Below are 24,352 nucleotides of genomic sequence, written 5' to 3'. Positions count from 1 at the left end.
TTCTGGAAGCTGGGAAGTCCCAGATCTAGGCACCAGCTGATTTGGTTCCTGGGGAGAACTCACGTCCAGGCGTGCAGAGAGCCACCTTCTCAATGTGTCCTCATATGACCTCTTCTTTGTGTGGCAGAAGTATCTCTTCGAAGGATGCTAATCCCATCCAATCTGTATGATCTCATGTAACCTTAATTAATCTCCCAAAGGTCCCATCTCCAAATATCATCATTTTGGGGGCCAGGGCTTCAACATATGAATTTTGAGGGGTACACAATTCAGTCCATAGCAATTCCCAATGCCTTTGCATATTCCAAGACCTGTCTCTGTCCTTCCTGACTCAAGGATGACTTTTTTTTAATCTGCCTCTTTTTTTTTTAAAGATTTTATTTATTTATTTGACAGAGAGAGGCAGCGAGAGAGGGAACACAAGCAGGGGGAGTGAGAGAGGGAGAAGCAGGCTTCCCGCTAAGCAGGGAGCCCGATGCGGGGCTCAATTCCAGAACGCTGGGATCATGACCTGAGCCGAAGGCAGACGCTTAACGACTGAGCCACCCAGGTGCCCCTTTTATCTGCCTCTTGTTAAAAAAGCCCCGTAGGCTCAAAATGGTGTCACTTAGACTGAGTTCCCAAATATATTCCCAAAGACATAACTTTTTTTTATTAATTAAATTTTGTTAGTTAACATACAGTGCAATATCGGTTTCTGGAGTAGAATTCAGTGACTCATCACTTACACACAACAGCCAGGGCTCATCACAACAAATGCCCTCTTTAATACCCATCAGCCATCTAGCCCAGCTCCCACCCACCTCCCTCCATCAACCCTCAGTTCGTTTTCTATCATTAGGAGTCACTTACGGCTTGCTTCCCTCTCTATTTTCTTTTCCCCCTTCCCCTATGTTCATCTGCTTTCTTTCTTAAATTCCCCATATGAGTGAGATCATATGGTATTTGTCTTTCTCTGACTGACTTCTTTCACTTAGCATAATACACTCTAGCTCCATCCATGCTGTTGCAAATGGCAAGATTTCATTCTTTTTGAGGGCTGAGTAATATTCCTATCTATATATCTCTATATCTCTATATCTCACATCTTCTTTATCCATTCACCAGTCGATGGACCTTTCGGCTCTTTCCATAGTTTGGTTATTGTTGATAATGCTGCTATAAACCTCGGGGTGCATGTGCCCCTTCGAATCTGTGTTTTTGTATCCTGCAAAGACATAATCTTTTTTTTTTTTTTAATATTTTCTTTATTTATGTGACAGAGAGACAGCCAGCGAGAGAGGGAACACAGCAGGGAGTGGGAGAGGAAGAAGCAGGCTCCCAGCGGAGGAGCCCGATGTGGGGACTCGATCCCGGAACGCCGGGATCACGCCCTGAGCCGAAGGCAGACGCCTAACGACTGCGCTACCCAGGCGCCCCTGCAAAGACATAATCTAATTGCAGTTTCACCCTCCCGCAGAAGTATAGTGTTAACCAGACAGCCAGGAATTTTTCAATCCACACCAATAAATCTGCCGCTTGGGCCCTTTCCATACCCTTCCCAAAAAAGATGAGGTAAGCTGCAGGATAAGAAACCTTGCTTTTCCCCCTAGAGCGAGGCCTGGCCTGGAACAATCCTTTTCTTTTGTTAATAACTTTCTTGCCCCCACCCTTCTGTACAAACCTGCCATTTTTTACAACTCCTTAGAGCACCTCTCTACTTGCTGGACTGGAGGGGGGGAGCTGCTGCCCAATTCCTGAACCATTTAATAAAAGCAATTAGATCTTCAAATTTACTTGGTTAAGTTTCGTTATTTAACACTCTATAAAACCCCAGGTCCCTTTCTTTGCCTTTAAGATGTTCCTCATTAACGAGTTTTCCCCATTGCAATAGCCTGGGGGGAAAAATCATCTCCTTCATTATCCCGTGCATTTTGCCTTTCACACGACTAAGTGGTAGAGTGGGTTTAATAGGGTAGAGCGTTTAAGGTCCAGAACCTGAGCACTGTGTCCTGGCTGTGCCTCCACAGGTTACTGAGGCCCGGGGGCCGGGACCTGGGCCCATAGGACAGGGCCCAGGGACCCTGGCATCTCGACCCTCCCACAACTTTCTAGGGGCAGATTCCTAGAAGGCGAATGGAATGTGGGCCTGGCGGATCACCGTCAGGTTCGGATTCTTATTTAGTCTCCAACTAGGACCTCGCTGTCGCCCCAATCCTCCCAGGCTTTTGTCTCTGGCTTTCCTTGCACTTAGGTTTACCCTTGTCACTTTCTTCACGGGTCTGGTTTCTCCTAGGACGGAATTTCCCCCATCTGCGCTAGTGTATCTCCCACTGAGGACCGCTAGCCCAATAGTGTCTATCAAAAGGACCGTACTCTCCCCGCCGGTTCTCCAACCTCCCCTTTCCCCAGTGGTACTGATCTGTAGAGGAAGGGATCATTCCCGGTTTGCCTCCGTTCTTCCCACTAATAGTTCCCGGGGATATCTATACTATTCCCGGGCTCCCCATTCCCAACTCCGCCGTGGTATCTTCCCACGGAGGGGGTGGTCTTGTCCTCAGCCCTACGTTGGTCCAGAGCAGTTCCCATCAGACCCGAAACCAGGCGCATAACTCGCCCATCACTAGCCTATGCGCAAGGGCTTCGCTCATGGCAAGTTTTCAAAGTCCTCCCGAAATCCCATCTTTTCCGAACTTTCAGAGGCACCAATCCCCGCTGTACGGAATTGGGACCTTTGAAAGATGTCTACTCCCTGTCAAACCCGTGTACTGGCGCGGCCATTTCTCTGTCCCCCCACCCCCGTGAGGTCAAGGCTGTTGCAGAACCACACACGCACGGCGCTGCTACTGGCTGCTGGCCTCGACGGCTTCAGCTAGGGCAACTGCGCATGCGAGGAATAAAGCCGACCCCCACGGACGGTGGGGTAAAGGACCAAGAAAGTGGTTGTCGGAGGGACTTGTGACTGGGGAAACTCCAGGCGGACCTCGCCGGAATCCAGGTGAAAACAGGAAGAGTAGGGGATGGAGGGCGGACTGTTCACTCGAAGCGGCGGGGAGGCAGCGCTGGTCTGCGGGCGGAGCGGCACGTGCGAGTGTGGGCTTTGTAAAGATGCGAATTCGCCGGGTGAGTACTTGGAGGGGGGCTCTGAGATGGGTCGTGAAAGTCCCTGGGGGTATGTGATGGGGGGCCTCTAAGGTGAGTGATGGAGTCTCTAGGGGGTGGGGTGTGTGATGCGAGGTCTCTAGAGTCTTTGACCGGGGATCTGTGGGGTGCGTCATGGGGGTCCGTGGGGGTAAATAATGAGGGTATTGGGGGTAATACGGGGTGTCTAGAGTCAGTGATGGGTGAGGGTGAGTATTCGGAGGTCTGTGAGGTCCGTGACAGAGCGGTGTTGTTGAATGATGGGGCTCTGTGGGCCAAACGAATGTTCTTTCCTGCTTTTCGTGGCTACGGCATGGCCATTTAACCAGCTGGCGTTTCTGGATTGCTAGCCTGAGGATTTGGTGAACTTTCCATTTCTCCATGCTATTACAAACTCTCCTCTTTTCTTCTCTCCCCTCTCAACAGCTTTGCTTTTCTAGGCCACTGCCCTCTCTCCATAAGGCAGACATGACTGATTTCCAGGTAAGTTCTTATTTGCTCCCTTCACCCTGACCAATGTTAAAACACTTAAAAGCAAAGAAGCAGTAATGTGTAGTGGTTAAGAGCACAGGCTCTGGGGCTTAAATGCTCATAATAGCTTTGTGAGCTTAGGCAGTCTCTAACTTCTCTGTAGCTTAGTTTCCCCATTTGTAAAATGATGATGATGATACCTAAGCCTTTATGGTTGTTGTGAAGATCAGTTGAGTTAATATTCCGTGTTTAGGGGGCACCTGGGTGCTCGGTCGGTTAAGCGTCTGCCTTCAGCTCAGGTCATGATCTCCGGGTCCTGGGATCAAGCCCTGTGATGGGCTCCCTGCTCAGCGGGGACTCTGCTTCTGCCTCTCCCTCTCCCTCTGTGCTCTCTCTCTCTCTCAAATAAATAAAATCTTTTAAAAAATATTAAGTGTTTAGAACGATGCCTGGCACACACATAATAAGCTTTATATATGGGGTTGACATTGTTATTTATACCATAAGATGTACATATATAAACACACGAAAGGTTAGGATTAGGGAAATAGAGCAATACCAAAGCAAGGTTGAAATGTATACATGTAGGTCATAGGATCCTACATAATTATGTTGAGCTACAGTTATTTCCTGGAAGCTGTGACATAAAGGGGAGAAACACTGACTTGTTTTATTTATAGAGAGAAAGTAAGCCACTTGCTCTGAAGCAAAGATTTCCTGATGTTGAGCTTTCAAGATACTTCTCTAATGGGTCAGCCATGTCCTCATCAGCAATCTTGTGATAATCCCAGGGAGACGATTGCTGTGCGTGTGACTTAAAATATGTCTTCATACCAGCCAGAGGTGTCCTGCTGGGACAGAACTAAAAGGATGTGACACTTCAGGAAACCAAAGCCATGTCAGCACAAGCAGCTCTCATGTTCTGGGTCAGTACAGGGATAACACCTTAATGGTCAAGAAATAACCAGTAAGGGGCGCCTGGGTGGCACAGCGGTTAAGCGTCTGCCTTCTGCTCAGGGCGTGATCCCGGCGTTATGGGATCGAACCCCACATCGGGCTTCTCTGCTATGAGCCTGCTTCTTCCTCTCCCACTCCCCCTGCTTGTGTTCCCTCTCTCGCTGGCTGTCTCTATCTCTGTCGAATTAATAAATAAATAAAATCTTAAAAAAAAAAAAAGAAATAACCAGTAAACCCCATACCCTTCAAATTATTTTCCAGTATTTTTTAAATAGAAGTATAATTTAACATACAATGTTATATTAGTTTCAGGTGTACAACATACTGATTCGACAATTCTCTACCTCATGCAATGCTCACCAGAGTAAGTGTAGTCACCATCTGTCCCCAGACGACGTTATTACAGTATTATTGATGATATTCCCGATGTTGTACTTTTCTCTCCTCAACTTATTTATAACGGGCCGTTTGTACTTCTTAATCCCCTTTATCTGTTTCACTTATCCTCCCACCCACCTCCCCTCCAATAAGTTTTTTTCTCATCTGAGCTTTCAGCAAACCTGGAGTGATCCAAAGGTCTGCCTTGTTCCTTTTCAAGTGGAGAATTCATGATGTCCCGGACTATGTCCCTTTTGCTCTTTGTATGTATGTATGTATTTAATTCATTTGAGAGAGAGAGCGCGAGAGTGCGCACAAGCAGTGGGGAGGGGCAGAGGGAGAGGGAGAAGCAGACTGGCTGCTGAACTGAGCAGGGAGACTATTGCAGGGCTCCATCCCAGGACCCTGGCATCACGACCTGAGCCGAAGGCAGCCACTTAACCGACTGAGCCCCCTGGACGCCAGTCCCTTTTGCCCCTTTTAAAAATGTCTATATTGTTTTGTCATTTTTCCCCTCTCACTACAAAAGAAGTGGCCCCCAAAACTCAAACTCTTTTAGGAATGTACAATCTAAAAAGAGAAAATGTCTCAAGATTTCATATCATCACTCATTCCCAACAACCAATTCTACAGTGACTTTAACTTCCATCTCTACCTCTCTCTGTCCTTTCTTCTTTATATTTACCTACAATAAAAGCATATCGTTGATAGAGACCTTCCTTTGCTGAAATTTGCTCATAATATACCAGCTGTTTTGCAACTCCCCGTTTTCTCTTTACACAGTAATATTGATGAAGGTAGTAGGAGTAATGATGATAATACAGGCGATGAGGAAGAGGATGATATTAGTGGCAAGAACAGGAGCTAACACGTAAAGATCCTGCACTGCACTGGGCACTTACGTACTTATTTACGTACGTACGTACGTATTTATTTATTTATTTATTTATTTAACAGAGAGAGAGAGAGAGAGAGAGCACGCAAGCAGGGGGAAAAGCAGGCTTCCCGCGGAGCAGGGAGCCCCATGCAGGGCTCGATCCCAGGACCCTGGGATCACGACCTGAGCCGACATGACGCTTAACTGACTGAGCCACCCAGGCGCCCCCTACTAAGTACTTTATACACATGACCACCTCAGTCCTCACAACCACCCTGAGAAGTGGTTTAACCTTTAACATCCACATCCTACTAATGAGGAAACGGAGTCCCAGAACAGATAAGCAAGTGGCGTGGGGTTGCCGAGCTGGTTACTCGCGTAGCTGGGATAGTCCCCACTCTGTGAATACTTGTCGATAGAAGACAGTTCACTGTCAAGACAGGTATTTTGAACAGCTGCGTATTTTTGTCTTGTGCGCATGTGCCACGATGCATAACATGGCAGTAATCTTTCTTGTCCTGTTGTTGTACTGTGCTGAGCATTTCTAGAATTTCTGGTTCAAAAGCTGGGCATGTTTTGAACCTTCACAGACCTTGCCAAATTACGTTTTGAAAAGTTCGTGCAATTTTATGCTCCCAGTAATGAATGAAAATATCCTTCCTAATCCTGTCATATTTTGATTTTGTTATTTATTTATTTTTGGTGGAAAGAGATGTTTCATTTTGTATTTATTCGTTTTTATTTTCCTCATTATTCTTTTCTTTGTTTTCAGTACTTTTATTTATTTTTAAAACTTTTTCTGTTCTCTTTTTTTTAAAGATTTTATTTATTTGAGAGAGAGAGAGAGAGAGAGCATGAGTGTGGGGGGGAGGGGCAGAGGGAGAGGGAGAAGCAGATTCCCCGCTGAGCAGAGAGCCTGACTCAGGGCTCCATCCCAGAACCCTGAGATCTGACCTGAGCCAAAGGCAGACGCTTAACCGGCTGAGCCAGCCAGGCGTCCCTGTTATATTTTTTTCATCATGAGAAGTGTACTCTTTAATCCCCATCCCCTACTTTCCCCGTTCTCCCACTCCTCTCCCCTCTGGTGACCATCAGTTCGTTCTCTATTCTATTCCTGGTTTGACTTTTTTTTTCCTTTGTTCGTTTGTTTTGGTTCTTAAATTCCACCTATGAATGAGATCACATAGTATTCGTCTTTCTCTGACTGCCTTATTTCATTTAGCATAGTACTCTAGCTCTATCTATGAGTGAAAATACCCTTTCTAATCCTTTTGTCATGGTTTTAATCCTTACCATTTAATAGTTAAAATATCTCATTTCATTTGTTTGTGTTTATTCAGTTAGCAATGAGGTTGAGTATCTTTTCATATTCTTTCCTTTTTTGGTGAATTGTTCTTTTCCGTACATGGCTCTCTTTCACGTGGGTTCTTTTTTAAAAAGATTTTTTTTTAAGTCATCTCTATACCGAAGGTGGGGCTCGAACTCACAACCCTGAGATCAACTGTCATGCTCTGCTAACTTGAGTCAGCCAGGTGCCCCTTTCCTGTAGGTTCTTAAATATTTTTTTTTGTTGTTGTTCTTATATCTTTGTCTTACTATTTTTTATGGAAATATTATGGGAATATTACTTCGATAAGAATTTGGAGGGCTGACATCTTGTTGAAGCGTAGCATACAGAGGAAAGGGTATAACGTGTACACGTACATGAACTACAAATTGGAAACACCTGTGTAGCCTGTGCCTGAATCAAGAAACAGGAAGTGACAAGTCCTCCAGAAGCCCTCTTCATGCCACTTCCAATCACTATGCCCTGACTCACGGGTAATGCTTCCTGAGTTCTATAAGCATAGGTGATTTTTGCCTGTTCTTGCATGTGACATGGATGGAATCATACCTTGTTCTTTTGTGTCTGGCTTCTTTCAGTTATCATGATGTGTTTGAGATTCATCCTTGTCATCTTGTGTATCATTGGTTGGTTCTTTCCGTTACTGTGTACTGTTCTGTTGTATAAATACATCACAGTTGTTTATCCATTCTGCGGCTGGTGGCTGTCTCCATTTTGGCTATTTCAAATAATACTTCTGTGGATATTCTCGTACATGGCTTGATTTCCGTTGGATATATACGTGCGTTTCCATTTGATATATATGTAGGAGTGGGACTGCTGGGTCCTAGGTTAGGTATACACTCAGCATTAATAGGTTCAGCTGAAATGTTTTCCAAGGTGGCCGTACTATTTTATAGTTTACTCTCACCAGCAACATATGAGAGTTCCAGTTGCTCCACATCCTCGCCAACGTTTGGGGTTTTGGTCTTTATTTTAGCCGTTCTGTTGGTATATAGTGATATCTCACTGTGGTTTATTTATTTATTTATTTATTTATTTTTATTATAATAATATTTTTTTATTATATTATGTTAGTCACCATACAGTACATCCCTGTTTTTTTTTAAAGATTTTATTTATTTATTTGACAGAGATAGAGACAGCCAGCGAGAGAGGGAACACAAGCAGGGGGAGTGGGAGAGGAAGAAGCAGGCTCACAGCAGAGAAGCCCGATGTGGGGCTCGATCCCAGGACCCCGGGATCACGCCCTGAGCCGAAGGCAGACGCTTAACTGCTGTGCCACCCAGGCGCCCCACATCCCTGGTTTTTGACGTAAAGTTCGATGATTCATTAGTTGCGTATAACACCCAGTGCACCATGCAATACATGCCCTCCTTACTACCCATCACCAGCCTGTCCCATCACCAGCCTCACTGTGGTTTAAATTTGTATTTCCCTGGTGACTAAAGATGTCGAGCACCCTCTCATAGGTTTACTGGCGAATTGGATATCATCTTTTGTGACATATCCATTCAAATCTTTTTCTAGGTTTTCTATGGTGTTGCCTATATTTATCATCTTGATCTGTAGGAGTTCTTTATGGTTTCTATAGTATAAAAGCCCTTCACTAGAGATCGCTATTGAAAAATACCTGAGAAACCTTTTTGAAATTATTAAAGAGTAGCCTCTCTCTGAAGAATATTCCCTTTAGCTTAAAGTATATTCTCATTTGTATTTCTGTCAAACTGATTGAGTAGAAGGATGCCGTGACAGGGATTGGTGTCATTTGAGGATGTGGTTGTGGACTTCACCCAGGAGAAGTGGAATCGTCTAGACTCTTCTCAGAGGACACTTTACAGAGCTGTGATGCCAGGAAGCTATAGCCATCTGGTCTCTGTAGGTGAGCATGGCTTGCCTGAGTAATTCACAGTGCACCAAATAGGATAGCTTTCCATCTCTGAAGTGTTTCAATACTTTGACCTCAAATTCCAGGGATTCAAGATCCCTAATCCCTCCTAGGCTGGATACGGTGTTTGTATTTTCATCTCTCATGTGAAATTTATACTTATTAAAATGTACCTTCCTACTTATGTTGAGGCCGTGAAACCCACACGGATGCACCTAAGTCATCTATCGTTTCCATTACAGGGTATCCTGTGACCAAACCGATGTGATGACCTGTTTGGAGAACAGAGGACTTCGGATCATAGAGAAGTTCCAAGTTTGAGTTATACAGGTAAATAAGAAACAGACAGATGAGTAAGACCCCAGTGGGTGAATGAGGGCTGGACACCTTTAAAAGCTGAGAAATATCTTCCTCGAGGATGGGACTTTTTTTTTTTTTTGCTAACTCCGAATTGCTAGTTTTGTGAGTTGCTGTCTCATGATAATCTTGGATTGAAGTAGTGAGGACCTAGGTTACAATCTGCCTCGTCCTTCTGCTTATTCTCTTGGTCACCTCAGTTGTTTTCAGCCTTCCTTTTTGTTTGAGAGAGAGAGAGAGAGCATGCATGCATGAGCCGGTTGGGGCGGGGCAGAGGGAGAGGGAGAGAATCCCAAGTAGGCTCCATGCTCGGTGTGGAGCCCGACGTGGGGTGAGATCATGACCTGAGCTGAAACCAAGAGTCGTATGCCTAACCGACTGAGCCACCCAGGCACCCCATTTTCAGCCTTCCTGAAAGGCTCTTCTATTTGAGAGAGAGAGAGAGCACACAAGCAGGGGAAGTGGCAGGCAGAGGGAGAGGGAGAAGCAGGCTTCCCAGTGAGCAAGGAGCCCAGTGCGGGGCTCGATCCCAGGGCCCGGGGATCATGACCCGAGCCGAAGGTAGACGCCCAACCGACTGAGTATAGTCAGGATTTTGGCTTTGTTTCTATGGGTGGACCTTGCCCCTCTCTGGGCTTGATCGTGCAGTCTTCCCAGAAATGCTGTGAGCTACCTGATAGGATTTTAGGAGGTCTACTTTTTACTTGGATTCAGCAGAGTTTATTTTTGCTGCTTTTGATGAATACAGAAATCAGTACCCAGAGTGATGGCACCCTTTATAGATCCCCAGGGAAGTGTGAAATTTGGCCATCTAGGCTGGTTGGGGCTGAAGGCAGGAGAAATCAAATTGGCATTAAGGAAGGGGGCTCGGTCATTCTCACATTGGTGGATATCTGCCTTAATGATCATCTGTGCTTACCTTGGATGAAGTAAACATTGAAAACAAGGCTTTGGGTAGGTGACCCAACCAAAAAGTACGAAAGACATGAGGGACTGCTTCCTCACAGGGATGGCTGCTTCTGATGGGTCCAGTAGAAAGAGAAAGAATGGCAAGTTTCAATTCCTAAATTCTCTGCCCAAGACACAGACCCAAATCCAGGCATTCTGTAAAAAGAAATTACTACCCTGTGCATCCATTGAATTCCTGGCCAAAATTCTCACGTGTCATTTGAAATTTAGGATTACTTGTGAAAAAGGGAGTAGGGGGGCCGAATGTTAGAATAGGGAGGTATCGGACGATGTGGGAGAATGTGAACACTTTAATTCCCACTGAGTCTCCTGTGTAAGCTGAAACCAATCTTATTTTCCCTGGAGAGACTGTATCTACCTTAATTGAAGTAGTGACTTCTACGAAGAGTGATGCTTTTTAAGGAGAGCCAATTTTCATAGCCCCTCATTCCACCCTTCTCTCTCCAGACCAATAACTGCCTTGTGGACCAAGCACTTTATGTGCTTTCCAAACATTCATTCATTTAATTCTCCCAATGATCCCATGAAGTAGTTGCTACCGTTATCATCCTCACTTTGCCAACGAGGAAACTGAGGCACAGAGAATTTAAATGCCTTGCCCAATGCAACACAGCTCCTAAGTGGTAGAGATGGTATTTGAACCCAGGAGAAGCTATGCTCTTACCTTCACCCCAAGCGATATGGTGTCCCTGATCAGAGCTTTGAATGTATGCGGGCAGTGATTAAATGGGGGTACCTCCAGTCATTGGAAAAATGAAGAGAGTTAGGCATTAGAGGACTCTTGCATTGTTTATAGATACCATCCTTTATTAAATCCACGGAAGAAAGAAAAGAAAGGAAGAGAAAAATCTCTACTTCTGGGAAACTGAGTCATGAATTATTAATTTTCTTGGCATCAGGTTTGGCGTGCATATTGCATCCCTTGAGCCATTCGGATAAATCATGGCCAGAACAGTGCCGGATCCATGAATCCCTGGGAAATGAAAGGAGGGAAGAAGGGTGAGGTGGGTAGGTTGATAGGGTGGCAGTGCCATTATCCCAGCTACCCAGGGTCCAAGCCACACCTATGAACTTACCAAGCAGTCATACCATTCTCCGAGGATACCACCTGCCTGGCACACAAGATATCATCCAGAATATGGGGGTTGAGCAGGTCTGGGAGGGAGGGAAGAGAGGGACATAGTGATCTGGTGCATTGGGGACAGGGTGACAATGTATGGTGGGCCCAGGGGTTATGGATTCTTTGGAGCCTGAATAACTTCAACCACTACATTGACTGATTCTAGGTGACCTTGATTCACTTGTCAGCTGGTTATGAATTAACCTCAACTGCCATGTTGGCTGGTTCGGTACAACCTTAACTCACATTGATGGATCCTGGATGATCTTGACGGTCATATTGTCTGGTTATGAATATCCTCAACCATCATACTGCCTGATCCTAACAACCTCAAACTTTATGTTGGCCAGTTCTGGATGACGTCAACTGTAATTTTGTGTGGTTACGGATGATCTCAACTGCAATGGCAGCTGGTCTGACATCACCTTAACCACCATGTTGGCTGGTTGGGAAGCTACTGAGCTGCAAGGTTGATCAGTCTTCATGACTTCAAACACTATGTTGTCAGGTCTTGGATAACTTCAACTGCCGCTTTGGTTACAAATGACCTCAATCTCCATGCTGACGAATTCCATTCATCCTCCGTCATCATGGTGCTTGGTTCTAGATGATCCTACCCTGCTCAACAGGGTGACCTTCACTGCCCTTCTGACTGCTTAATGATCTCAACCACCCTGTTGACCAGTCCTGGACAACCTCAATTGCTATTTTGACTAGTTATAAATAATTCCAACCTCCATGTTGACCATTCCAGGACCTCAACTTCCATTACAGCTGATCCTGGACCACCTCAACTTCCATGTTGACTCAAAGTGAACATTCTTAACCTTTATTTTAGCTAGTCTTGAGAAACCTTACTACTCATGTTACCCTGTCCTAGATAGCTTCAACCTCTGTGGTGGCTAGTCGTGGACAACCTCACCCTTCAAGCTGGCCAATCCTGGGTAACCTCTTCTGTTACTGTAGCAGGACTTGGACAACCTCAACCTCCATTTGGCCTGGCCCCTAATAACCTCAGTCCCCATTTTGGTCTGTCTTGGACAACCTCAAGCACCATTTTGGCCAACCCTGAACAACTACCGCTATTAAATTTTGTCCTCAATACTACCACACTCTTGTCTGGAAAGCTCTCTCCTTTCTGCACAGATATACCTTATTTCTGTTCCTACAGGCAGATATGTGTTTCTTCCCTCAGGGCCTGAACCACCTCAACCCCAAATCAGGACAATCTCCCCCTGTATTCCACATGGAGCTAAGTTTCCTGTTTTCTGGGAAAAAAAACCTGCAGCCTCCATTCTCAGGGAGGTGTAGAACTTCCGAGCCCTCCTGACCTGGACCACATCTCAGCATAGTCGGTAAGGACACGGGATGGTGTCTCTAACAGCCCAGGCAGCTGTGCTCCTTTCCCTATCATTTTTCTGCTTGTTACTGGAGGTTATAGCTTAGGCAACCTTGCACTCTGTGTGTTAGGCTGTGGGGCCAGGCAGGGCTTTAGGGTGTCCCCAGTGCTGCCTCACCTCGACACTCCATGTGACAGAGGTTCTGGGTGGGTGTAACACCATTGTCACACCACCAGGCGGAGTTCAGCTGGAAAATGCCGTATTCGCTGCTGCCGTCGGGATTGTGGTCCACGAAGGAGGTGTCAAAGCCACTCTCATAGTGTGCCATGCAGAGCCCTGGGGCAGGGAGAAGGTAGATAGGAGGTCGCCATGAGTCCTGGGACTAGGGGATGGTAGGATGAGGGGGAGGGGACAGGGATGGTTGTCATCTCAGTTGTGGGGGTGATGATCTTGGTTTGCTGGTGGTGTTGATGTTGGTGATTCTGGTGAGCTGTGAGTGATGGCACGGGTGAGAGTACTCGTGATGACTTTGATGGTAGTGAGAGTGATGGTTGTGAAGGCATTGATGGTAAGGACTTTAGAGTAAGTCAGTCGGGGATGGCCGAGAGGATCATGTCCTGGCCTGGGGAGGTGATAAATGAGAAGGAGGGGGGCTGGGTCTGATTGTGGTGGACAGCTTGGGCTGTGGGTGGGACTTGGGGCAGCTGGAGTCTCACAGTCTCCAATGCTGTAGCCCTTGAAGCCATTGAGGCCCGCTCTCTCCAGCTTCATTGCCAGTTCACAGCGTTCGTAGATCTTTGCATCCACGATGGCGACCATCAGTGTGGCCAGGGTCACCGCCACAGTGACCCAGGTCTGCATTATAACACCCATAGGCCCTCCTAGCCAACTCTTTGCTCCAGACTCACGCCGCCCTCTTCAGAACTAGGGGCGTTCTGGAACTCCGGGCTCTATGAGCAAATACCATGTAATAGATTCTGGAACACGGAAGCCAGAGGGCTGGACACCTCACTATCTTTCCCAGCGCCACCTCTGTTACAGATGGACACACAAGGAAGAAGAAAGATACTGACCTATACACAAAGATGGCAGGAGGCAAAACTAGGGAGAAACCCTGAAATGTCAGAAAGAGATGCAGGAAGAGAGGGGCTGGAGACACAGAGACAGACAGGACTCAGGCCCTGGGCCTCACGATCAGCCCACATTCCCCCACTTCCCTTGACACGGTGCCACTCCACTGGTTTTAATCATGCTGTACCACTTGGTTCCCTCCATGTCCACTCACTCTGCCCCCTCGCCACCTCCATTCCCCCACTCTGCTCAGCGGTCAGCTCTGTTCACTACACTGTGCCTACTACCACCACGATTTCTCACACTCTGCACAATATGGCCACCATGCCCTCGCCTTCTGCCCCTTGTTACCTCCATTGACCCATTCTTGGCACCTCCTTCACTTCACTTACGACGCACTGTTCCACCCCAGTTTCCTGGAATCGGGCCCCCGTTTGCCCCATTCAGTCACACTCTGCCCTCCATCACATATTACACATGACACGTGACACAGAGAAGCGCCCTCTACTACTGTTCCCCCTCCATTCTTGTTCCAGCTTTCAGCACCCCCCCATTCACTTACGCTGCCTCTCATCCACTACCCTTCATTCACGCTGGGCCTCATATTGCCACAATTCCTTAACCCTCTCCCTACATGGCCCCAGTTCTCTCACATCGTATTCCTTCACCTCCGTTCACTCTCAGACTCTCAGTTTCCACTTTCCCCTCTGCTTCTTGACACCGCAAGAAGTGACTCCCATTCACTCTCACGTGGCCCACCCTTCAGCTCGGTTCATGGACTCTGGGCCTCATTCTCTCCCTCATTCACTCTCTTTCTGCCCCTTCTTCATCTTTATTCTCTCCAACACTGCTCCCACATTTACCCCCATTCCCTGTATTCCTCCCAAACACGAGTTCAAGTTACCTGCAGAGTCTCCTTCTCTGCTTGCTCAGCCCCATGCCTCACTTTCTCTTCACTGACTCCATTTACTTTCACTCTGCCTCTCATTCATTGAACTAATCTCATTCATTGAAATTCATTTCCAATGTAACCCCTGTTCCCGCTTACCACTCCTGTTCTGCACCTGATCTCATGTCTAGTTGTTTCCATTCTGCCCCATAGTACCTTCATTGAGTCACACTCTGCCTTGAATTCACCACTTTTTGCTAACACTGGGCCCCATGTTCCCCCACTTTATTCACTTGGGGCCATGTGACCTTCGTCTTTCCCTTTGGCTCACAATACCCACAGTGACTCACCACCTTCTCTTTGCTTCTATTCCCTCTCACTGTGCCCAACATTAGCTCCATTCGTGCACACGCAGCAGCTCCTTCACCTGGGCTGATTGCTACTGGGATCCCTGGACACTCCTGGAGTCCCACATCAGCCCTATCTAATCCCAGTCTGCCCCTCATTCACCTCTAGCCACTCCCCTTCTCCCTCAGAGTGTCGCCAGTCAAACTCAACCTGATTCACGTATTCACATTCCACCATGTATACATCTTCAGTCCCTCTTCTCTGTCCCTTGTGCTCCCCATTCTTCCCTCTATGCCCCACATTACCCCCATTTGATTCCATGCTCCCCCTAAATTCACCTCTCTCTCTTAACATGCCCCATAAACCATCGTTTATTTGCACTCTGGTCCTTAGTTCTCAAAACAACTTGCACTCTCCTGCTTTATCAACTCCATTCATGTTCACCGTCTTGAATTGTTCCATTCACTCAGTCTGCTCCCACTTTCGCTTTTGGTCACTTTAGCCCATGCCTCATTTTCCCATCACTTACTCAGTCTCACCCATCATCTCCAACTAATTCAAAATTGCATGGTGATTCCCTCGTGCGGCTCCACACCACCCACTCTCACTCCACTCCACTCATTCACCTCCCTCCCATCACCCTCTGTCTCTCCTTGCTCCCATTCACTCCCAATCTGTCCTTCATTCGCCATTATTCATCCCTGCCTCAGCCAGTCCCATACGTCTCCCATTTAATGACACTCGCATTGGCCAAGACAGAAAAGTCTGACATTGTTCAGGATTCATATACCAGTGGTGGTATATACTACAAATACCAGTGGCTTCAAAAGAATGGAAGGGGATTCCTCCCTTGGAAACAGGTAGTTCAAGGCTAGCACGCCAGCTTCAAGGTCACCAGAGAAGTGGCTCGTGTGCTATTGCTCTGACAAACTTACCTGCTACCTTATGGTCCCAAATCACTGCTCACAATTGGCCACACTTCCATGGTTTTGATGAAATGTATCTTTTATTTTAAAGTGAGCTCTACACCCAATGTGGGGCTTGAACTCATGACCCTAAGATCCAGAGTCACATGCTCTACTGACTGGGCCAGCCAGACACCCCTTGATGAAATGTATCTTGAGAGCAATTGTGATGACTCACTGGTGAGGTGGGGGACCTTTGGGTGGGAGTGTCACATCGTACAGACTCTGTGGTGGGGCCAGCTGCTGTCTGCTTCCCATACCCCTTCACCTAGCTACCTGCTGCTTAGACCATTGTATGAGGAGGCTGCACCCGCAGGGACTAATGGCAGAGGATGCCCAGGACAGAGTGGGAGTCCTAGCTCTTCAGCACAGAAAGGCTGGCCTCACGTAGCTTGTGGATGTGCACTGTGAATCCTGGGACAGCTTTTGAGGGGTGTATCCCTGGCTCAGGGACATTTCTGGAGCTGGCCATCACTGTACCCCAATACCCACCAACCCTAAAGGATTCTCTCTACACACAGGGGTGTGTGTACAAGTTGGTGGGAATGATGTTTGTAAGATGGAAGAGGCCAGGCTCGCATGGGCCTGGCCCTTCCTATTTGCCACCTTCTAATGCATTCAGAGAGAACTGACATGTTTTGTACCCAAGAAGTGCTGATCCCTCAGGGAGCAAGAGATAGGAGCTATTCCTCTGTTTTCTCTCTTTGCTTTGTCTGCCAAGAAGCTCCATCTAGATTTCTGGTAAAAACATTCTTTGGCTAGTTTTAATGGTTCTGGGATGAGGACCTGCACAGATACTTTCTGGAAGTTCTGTGGGATAGTGAATAAACAAAAGAAGAATATTATTGGGTAGAAGTTAAGGATCCAACCTTGGGAAACTGTGTGACCTTGGGCAAGTTACTTAGTCTCTCTGGGATTCAGTTTCCTCCTCTGACAAGTGCAGGCCATGGGACTGTTCACAGATAGTGGGGACTGCGTGAGGCAGGTCATATCATGTACTTCACACGGTGTATGGCACACAGAAGATACTGAGCTAGGTCTGAGCTCCCATTATCACTTACTGGGCCTGTTGGCAGAAGCCACACTGTTTTTCCTGCGTTCCCCCTTGCCCTCTGTAGTCTGTTCTCCAAAGCAGCCTGCAGGTTATCTTTGAATTTTTTCCTTTTTATTAAAAAAACCTTAGTACCTATACATGCCTAATTTTATTTAAATAATAGGGGCACCTGGGTGGCACAGCGGTTAAAGCGTCTGCTTTCGGCTCAGGGTGTGATCTTGGCGTTCTGGGATCGAGCCCCACATCAGGCTCCTCCACTATGAGCCTGCTTCTTCCTCTCCCACTCCCCCTACTTGTGTTCCCTCTCTCGCTGGCTGTCTCTGTCGAATAAATAAATAAAAATCTTAAAAAATATAACAATACTAAAACATGTAGCACTTGGTATGTGCCAAGCGTTGTTCTAAATCTTTACAATTATCGGTTCATTTGTCATCGTCCCGGCTTTATAGATGAGGAAACAGCATAGAGAAGAGTTCTGCTCTTGGTTACAAAGCTGGTAGGTTGGGGGTTTGAAACCAGGCTGTCTCCATTATGTTTGTTTGGTTCTGTCTTTTTCCTTGCTATATTCCCAATGTCTAGAATACTGTCTGTCATACAGGAGGTGCTTAAGCAAATCCCCGTGAAGCTCATGTTCTAGTGGTGCAAGACTCGCAGTAAACAAGAATGCGAGACTGCTTCTGATGGGTCTTTAAAACAAATCTTATCCCTCTTATGGCTTCCCGTTCTGTCTAGAATGAAGCATGAACTCTGTTCCTGGCAGAGGAGGCCCTACGGCATCTGGCCCCCCACCTACCTCTCCCTGCCTCACACCTCCTACGCTCCCAACACACTGCCAGTTTGCATTCCTCCAACACACCGAATTAGGTCTCGCTTCCGGGCCTTTGCAACAGCCGTGCGCTCCACCAGAAAGCTCTTTGCTTCGGCTATTCATATGGCCGGCTCCTTTTGGTCAGCAAAATTGACACCTCCGACGAAAGGATTTCGTTCCCGCCCATCCAGAGAAAGCAACCCGCCAGCCACTGCTTAACACATTCCCTTCACCTCGGGGTGTGCGCGTCCTAGGTCGCCGTTTATTTATCCTTCAGCCTGTCTGTATGCCGTCCTTCAAAACTCCCAGCTCTAGCCACTGGATGGAGCCAGTGTAACCTACCTCCCAGCCTTTGTGCGCGCCGGGCAATTCTGCCACGCATCCCGTCTTCCTATTCAATTACACCTGTAAACCCGATGCTGCCCTTCGGCTTCAAGACACCAAATTCCGGCCTGCCAGAATTTTCCTCAGTTGGGCAGTTCCCCTCCCCGCCATAAGGAAAATGGTTTTCGAAGTCTCGGGAATGACGGCCTCCGCAGAACAAAGTAAACACCTGCTCTCCACGGCAGCCCTCGAGGTGTAGAGCCCCGGTGGGCGCGGCCATCATAAAGCTGGGACGGCGCGGGCGCGGCCATCTTCCCTCCGCGCAAGCGCCGCGGCCCCGCCGCGTTCGCGTGGGGCCGGCGGGAGGGGGGCGGGAGGGGGCCTGGTGTTGACTATTGGCGGACGCGGGCTCAAAGCCCCCACTGAGCGTGCGCACACCCGGCTGCTGCAGCCCTGTAGGCTGCGGAGCCCGAGTTGGTCCCGAAGCGGAAGTGCTTCTTAGGGCCAGTTCTTGCACTGGTCTCCTCTGCAGTGAGCAGAAAATCTATTGTCGAGAGGGTGAGAGACAGAGAGAGAGAGAGAGAGGGGTTGAGAGAGCGAGTGCTAGAGGTGATGGGCTGAGTGATGGGGACTTCTGGGGGGAACGAACGAAGGAGGATTGGGGGGGTCATTGATGTGGGGAGTTGTGGGGTGAGTGATGGGAGACCGAATGAAGGTCTCTGGGCACGATGGTGGACAAAGTTATGGGGCTAGTCAGGGTTGAATGGGGCTTGTTAAACGTTGACTTTTACACATTTTCCAGCACAGTGACCTGCGCTAAGGGTTCATACGCACTCCTCAGGCCCCTTCTTAGGCGCGCCCCACCTCTCCCTGTGCCCCTCTCCCCTTGCCCACGCCCCAAGGTAGGGGCCTGGTGTGAATGTTCCAGCCGAAGTGATCTGCACCCGAAGGCTTCCTTCTGGCTCCTGGGCAAGCCGGCCCCAGTGAGGTGAGGAGAAGGAAGAGGCACCTGAGAGGACTCACCTCAGAGCTTGGGGCTTGGGGCTTGGGGTGGGGTGGGCGAGGCCTGGTGCTGCGGGGTCTGGGGGGAATTGTCGGGCTTAAAACGTCGGGAGGATGATAGTTTTTAAAAGTTCAGTTTTCTTGGCGTTTAACAATAGTAGCACATTTGAATTACAGATTAATTTAAAAGAGGAAAAGAAAATCATAAGGAATTCATTTTATCGCCCCCCCCCATTTAAACATCCCTTCTTAGACAGTTTTTAGTGTGTATGAGGGGTGTGCGTTTTTAAACCTTAAACATATAGTTTGAAATGGGTTCCTGCAGTTTTATAACCTACCTTTTTTTCATTTAGAAGTTTACTGGATTCAGCTTAATTTATCCTGTGACATTTTTAAAAACTTTTAATTCAGATATATGTGCAGAAAAGTACACAGATACTAAAGCACACAGTTCCATACAGCAATGTTTTTAATAGCTATGTAGCATTTCACCCCTTGTATTTCCTTATTAATCTCTTATTTTGAGTCATATAGGATTAACTTTGGCATTTATAAAATCAATGCTGAGATGAAGGTACTTATAGGGGAATTGTGATGCATTGGAGTACATTATTTCATTTAGGAAAATGCCTGAAAATACAATTTCTGGGTCAGTACACAAGTATATATAGAAAAAAAAAAAACATTTTGCGTTACATGCTCAGGTGAGGAAAAGAGTCAAGAATACACAGGTGGTTGTTAAGACTACACGGTTGCCCAAACTTCTACAGAGTGGCCTCATGCCCAGCTTATGTGAGGGGGTTCCTAGGCAGGTAATTCTGGGCAGATAAGCCTGATGGGTTCTCTCATATGCTGTACACTTCTCCATTCTTCCAGCTCAGCCTTCACATATCTCTGCCTTTTCCCAAGAAGAGCAGGAAATGGCCAAACCCCAGGTAAGTACGTGGTCTGTTCCTTCCTCTTTTTTTTTTTTTTACCATGGATGTGATGAGCTATGTAGGAATTTCTGACATGAAATAGGAACTTATTTGTAAATAAGCATTAGGATCAGGAAAAATGAGAGACAGGAGCAAGGCCAAGTTAGAATGTAGGCATGTGGAGAGGACTTAGGGTGTGACAGATACTAACATTGACTTACAGATTTGTCTCCAAGCCTCTGGCTGCTAGAGGGAAACTTAATTAGGAAGCTGGCTCACCTTACTCATCGGGAGAGAGCACACAAGTCCTCAGGGAAGTAAAGGTTTCCTGTAATTGCCTTCTGCGGCATTTCTTTTCTGAGTCTTGATGTAGATGGTGGAATTGTCTTCAACCACAGCCTGGTGATAAATGCAGTCCCTGGTTTCCTGCTGATATTTCTTATGGCATTTCTCAGCGAGCTGGAGACATAATGTCAAGGTGTAATTTAAGAATGAAATGTCTTAGGGAACTTGCTTTTCTTGAAATCATTTTCCCGAAGTAATTTTATCAGTCAGACTTTGGATTCTCATTTGGCCAAGAGACGGAGTCCTGCAGATGCTCACAGCCAACCATCTTTTTTCTTTGCTAATTTTTTTTTTAAATTAGTGTGCAGTAATATTGATTTTGTTGTTGTTGCCCAGTACAATAAATGTGATCACATTTGGCATTGTTAAAGTCAGTGCTGAGATGAAGGTATTTCACGAATACGGGTGGGTGTGACTAATCTATAGGATAGAGAATAGTTTCATCAGGCCAAAATAAAAAGCCTTATGCTACCCCTTTATGGTTCCGTCCTTCCCCACCTGTAACCTCAGGCAACCACAGATCTGTTCTGTGTCACCACAGTTTTATTGTTTCAAGAATGTCATATAAAAGGAATCATATGGTATGTAACCTTTTTTAAAAAAAAATTAGATGTTCTTTTGAGATAATTGATTGACGTGCAATTTTAAAAATAATACAGAGAGATCCTGTCTATCCTTTACCTGTTTCCCCCAATAGTACATCTTACAAAGCTATAGTATAATGTCGTGACCAGGATGTTGACTTTGCTACGGTCAAGACACAGTTCCAGGACTGCAGGGATCTCTTATGTTGCCCTTTTATGGCCAAATACATCCCTTTTCTCCAATCCTCCCATTCTTAGACTCCTAGGAATTACCATTCTCCATTTCTAGAATTTTGTCATTTCCAGAATGTGATAAAAATGAAATCATATAGTATGTGACCTTTCGAAACTGAGGATATTTTTACTCAGTATAATTCCCTGGAGATCCAGACAAGCTGTGTGTGTCAGTTCTTTTTATTGCTGGGTGGTATTTCCATGGTACTGATGTACCACAGCTTATCCCTCCATTCTCCTGTTGAAAGACATTGGAATTATTTCCGGTTTTTGGCAATTATGAGTAAAACTACTTTAAACCCTCTTTTTTTTTTAAGATTTTATTTATTTATTCAACAGAGATAGAGACAGCCAGTGAGAGAGGGAACACAAGCAGGGGGAGTGGGAGAGGAAGAAGCAGGCTCCCAGCAGAGGAGCCTGATGTGGGGCTCGATGCCATAACGCCGGGATCACGTCCTGAGCCGAAGGCAGATGCTTAACCTCTGTGCCACCCAGGCACCCCATCTTTTGCATTAATTTTTATGTAAGGGGTGAGGATTAGGTTGAGGATTATTATTTTGCATATGGAATTCCATTTGTTCCAACCCCATTTGTTGAAGGGGTTGTTTTTTTCTCTTTTGAATTGCTTTTGCAGGTTCGTCATAAATCAGTCGGCCCTATTTGTGGACTCTCCTCTGTTCTGTTGATCTATATATCTAACCCTTTGCCAGTCCCATGCTGTCTTTTTTTATGCTTTTATTTAAATTCCAGTTAACATACAGCTGTTTTCATAATTTGGCTATTATAGATAATGCTGCTGTTAATATTGGGGTGCATGCATGTATCCCTTTGAATTAGTATTTTCGTATTCTTTGGGTAAATACCTAGTAGTGTGATTGCTGGATCATAGGGTAGCTCTGTTTTTAACTTTTTAAGGAACCTCCATACTGTTTTCCGCAGTGGCTGCACCAGTTTGCATTCCCACCAACAGTGCAAGAGGATTCCCCTTTCTCCACATCCTCGCCAACATCTGTTGTTTCTTATGTTGTTGATTTTAGCCATTCTGACAGGTGTGAGGTGATAACTCGTTGTAGTTTTGATTTGCATTTCCCTGATGCTGAGTGATGTTGAGCATCTTTTCATGTGTCTGTTGGCCATCTGGATGTCTTCTTTGGAAAAATGTCTATTCATGTCTTCTGCCCATTTTTTAAAAAAAGATTTATTTGAGAGGGAGAGGGAGAAAATCCCACTTAGACTCCATGCTGAGCACAGGGGCTCGATCTCACGACCCTGAGATCACAACCTGAACCGAAACCAAGAGTCAGACTGTTAACAAACTGTGCCACCCAGGCACCCCTTCTGTCCATTTTTTAATTGGATTATTTGTTTTTGGGGTGTTGAGTTTTATAAGTTCGCTAGATGTTTTGGATACTAACCCTTTATCGGATATGTCATTTGCAAATATCTGCTCCCATTCAGTCGGCTGCTTTTTTAGTTTGGTTGATTGTTTCCTTCCTGTGCAGCAGCCTTTTACTTTGATGAAGTCCCATAGTTTATTTTTGCTTTTGTTTCCCTTGCCTCAGGAGACATATCTAGAAAGAAGATGCTTCTGCCCATGTCCAAGAAGTTACTGTTGGTGTTCTGTTCTACGATTTTTATGGTTTCATGCCTCACATTTAGGTCTTTCATGCATTTTGAATTTATTTTTGTCTATGGTGTAAGAAAATGGTCCAGTTTCATTTTTTTTGCATGTTGCTGTCCAGTTTTCCCAACACCATTTGTTGAAGAGAGATTCTTTTTCCCACTGGATATTCTTTCCTGCTTTGTCCAAGATTAATTGACCATGTAGTTATGGATTCATTTCATTCATTTCTTAGTGTCTGTTTTTGTGCCCGTACCACACTGTTTTGATTACCGCAGCTTTATAATGTAACTCGAAGTCTGGAATTGTGATGCCTCCAGCTTTGCTTTTCTTTTTCAGGGTTGCTTTGGCTATTTGGGATCTTTTGTGGTTCCATACAAATTTTGGGATTGTTTGTTCTAGCTCTGTGAAAAATGCTATTGGTATTTTGATAGGGATTGCATTAACTGTGTAGATTGAGCTTTGGGTAGTAGAGACATTTTAACAATAATTGCTCTTCCAATCCGTGAGCACTGAATGTCTTTCCATTTTTTTAAAGATTTTATTTAATTTATTTTGAAGGAGGGAGGGGGAGAGAGAGAGCGAGAATGGGCGAGGGGAGGGTCAGAGGGAGAGGAAGAGAGAGAATCTCAAGCAGACTCCATGCTGAGCCTGAAGCCTAATGCAGGGCTTGATCTCAGGACCTCAAGATCATGAGCCTGAGCTGAAATCAAGAGTCTGATGCTTAGCCGACTGAGCCACCCCTGTCTTTCCATTTCTTTGTGTCATCTTCAATTTCTTTTATCAGTGTTTTAGTTTTCAGAGTTCAGGTCTTTCATCTCCTTGGCTTGGTTTATTCCCAGGTATCTTACTGGTTTTGGTGCAATTGTAAATGCGATTGATTTCTTTTTTTTTAAGATATTATTTATTTATTTGAGAGAGAGAGAATGTGGGAGAGCACAAGTGGTGGAGAGGGAGAAGCAGGCTGCCCATTGAACAGGGAGCCTGATGCCAGGCTCGATCCCAGGACCCTGGGATCATGACCTGAGCTGAAGGCAGATGCTTAACTAACTGAGACACCCAGGTGCCCCTGGGATTGATTCCTTAATTTTCCTTTCTGCTGCTTCATCATTGGTATATAGAAATGCAGCAGCTTTGTGTACATTGATTTTGTATCCTGTGACTTTACTGAATTTGCATATCAGTTCTAGAAGTTTTTTGGTAGAATCTTTTGGGTTTTCTTTTCTTTTTTTTTTTTAAGATTTTATTTATTTATTTGACAGAGAGAGACAGCCAGCGAGAGAGGGAACACACGCAGGGGAAGTGGGAGAGGAAGAAGCAGGCTTCCCAACAAAGCAGGGAGCCTGACGTGGGGCTTGATCCCAGGAT

At 46.0% G+C, this 24,352-nt stretch overlaps 2 protein-coding genes across 6 annotated transcripts in view; one reads left to right on the top strand and one right to left on the bottom strand.

Moving 5' to 3' along the window:
* Window positions 1-2,896: 2,896 nt before the first annotated feature.
* Window positions 2,897-24,352, top strand: part of ZNF182 (zinc finger protein 182) — a 42,985-nt gene continuing 21,529 nt past the window's right edge. Inside the window, exons 1-7 of one of the 4 annotated variants that reach the window (XM_057311229.1) lie at window positions 2,897-3,102; window positions 3,547-3,603; window positions 9,279-9,366; window positions 12,678-12,837; window positions 17,882-18,502; window positions 19,084-19,269; window positions 20,160-20,218. In XM_057311229.1, coding sequence (XP_057167212.1) covers window positions 20,204-20,218 — 15 coding nt within the window. In that variant the 5' untranslated portion in view covers window positions 2,897-3,102; window positions 3,547-3,603; window positions 9,279-9,366; ... (2 more) ...; window positions 19,084-19,269; window positions 20,160-20,203. Of the gene's footprint in view, window positions 3,103-3,546; window positions 3,604-9,278; window positions 9,367-12,677; window positions 12,838-17,881; window positions 18,503-18,654; window positions 18,840-19,083; window positions 19,270-20,159; window positions 20,219-24,352 lie in introns of those variants that run through there. The other 3 variants (XM_057311231.1, XM_026513479.4, XM_057311230.1) reach the window with 3 other exon arrangements.
* Window positions 11,149-18,628, bottom strand: LOC113265995 (sperm acrosome-associated protein 5). Of its 2 annotated transcripts, none has more exons than XM_026513519.3 (4): window positions 18,511-18,628; window positions 13,000-13,158; window positions 11,439-11,517; window positions 11,149-11,335 (listed from the first exon to the last, which is right to left on the bottom strand). In XM_026513519.3, the coding sequence occupies exons 1-4, from the start codon at window positions 18,590-18,592 to the stop codon at window positions 11,233-11,235; spliced, it is 423 nt and encodes a 140-aa protein (XP_026369304.1). In that variant the 5' UTR covers window positions 18,593-18,628; the 3' UTR covers window positions 11,149-11,232. The 2 variants fall into 2 exon arrangements, with proteins under 2 accessions (XP_026369304.1, XP_057167220.1); XM_057311237.1 differs by lacking the exon at window positions 18,511-18,628 and adding an exon at window positions 18,300-18,394.

This window comes from Ursus arctos, chromosome X (assembly GCF_023065955.2).
Source record: "Ursus arctos isolate Adak ecotype North America chromosome X, UrsArc2.0, whole genome shotgun sequence".
NCBI lineage: Eukaryota > Metazoa > Chordata > Mammalia > Carnivora > Ursidae > Ursus > Ursus arctos.
This window is presented reverse-complemented; position numbering and strand designations above follow the sequence as displayed.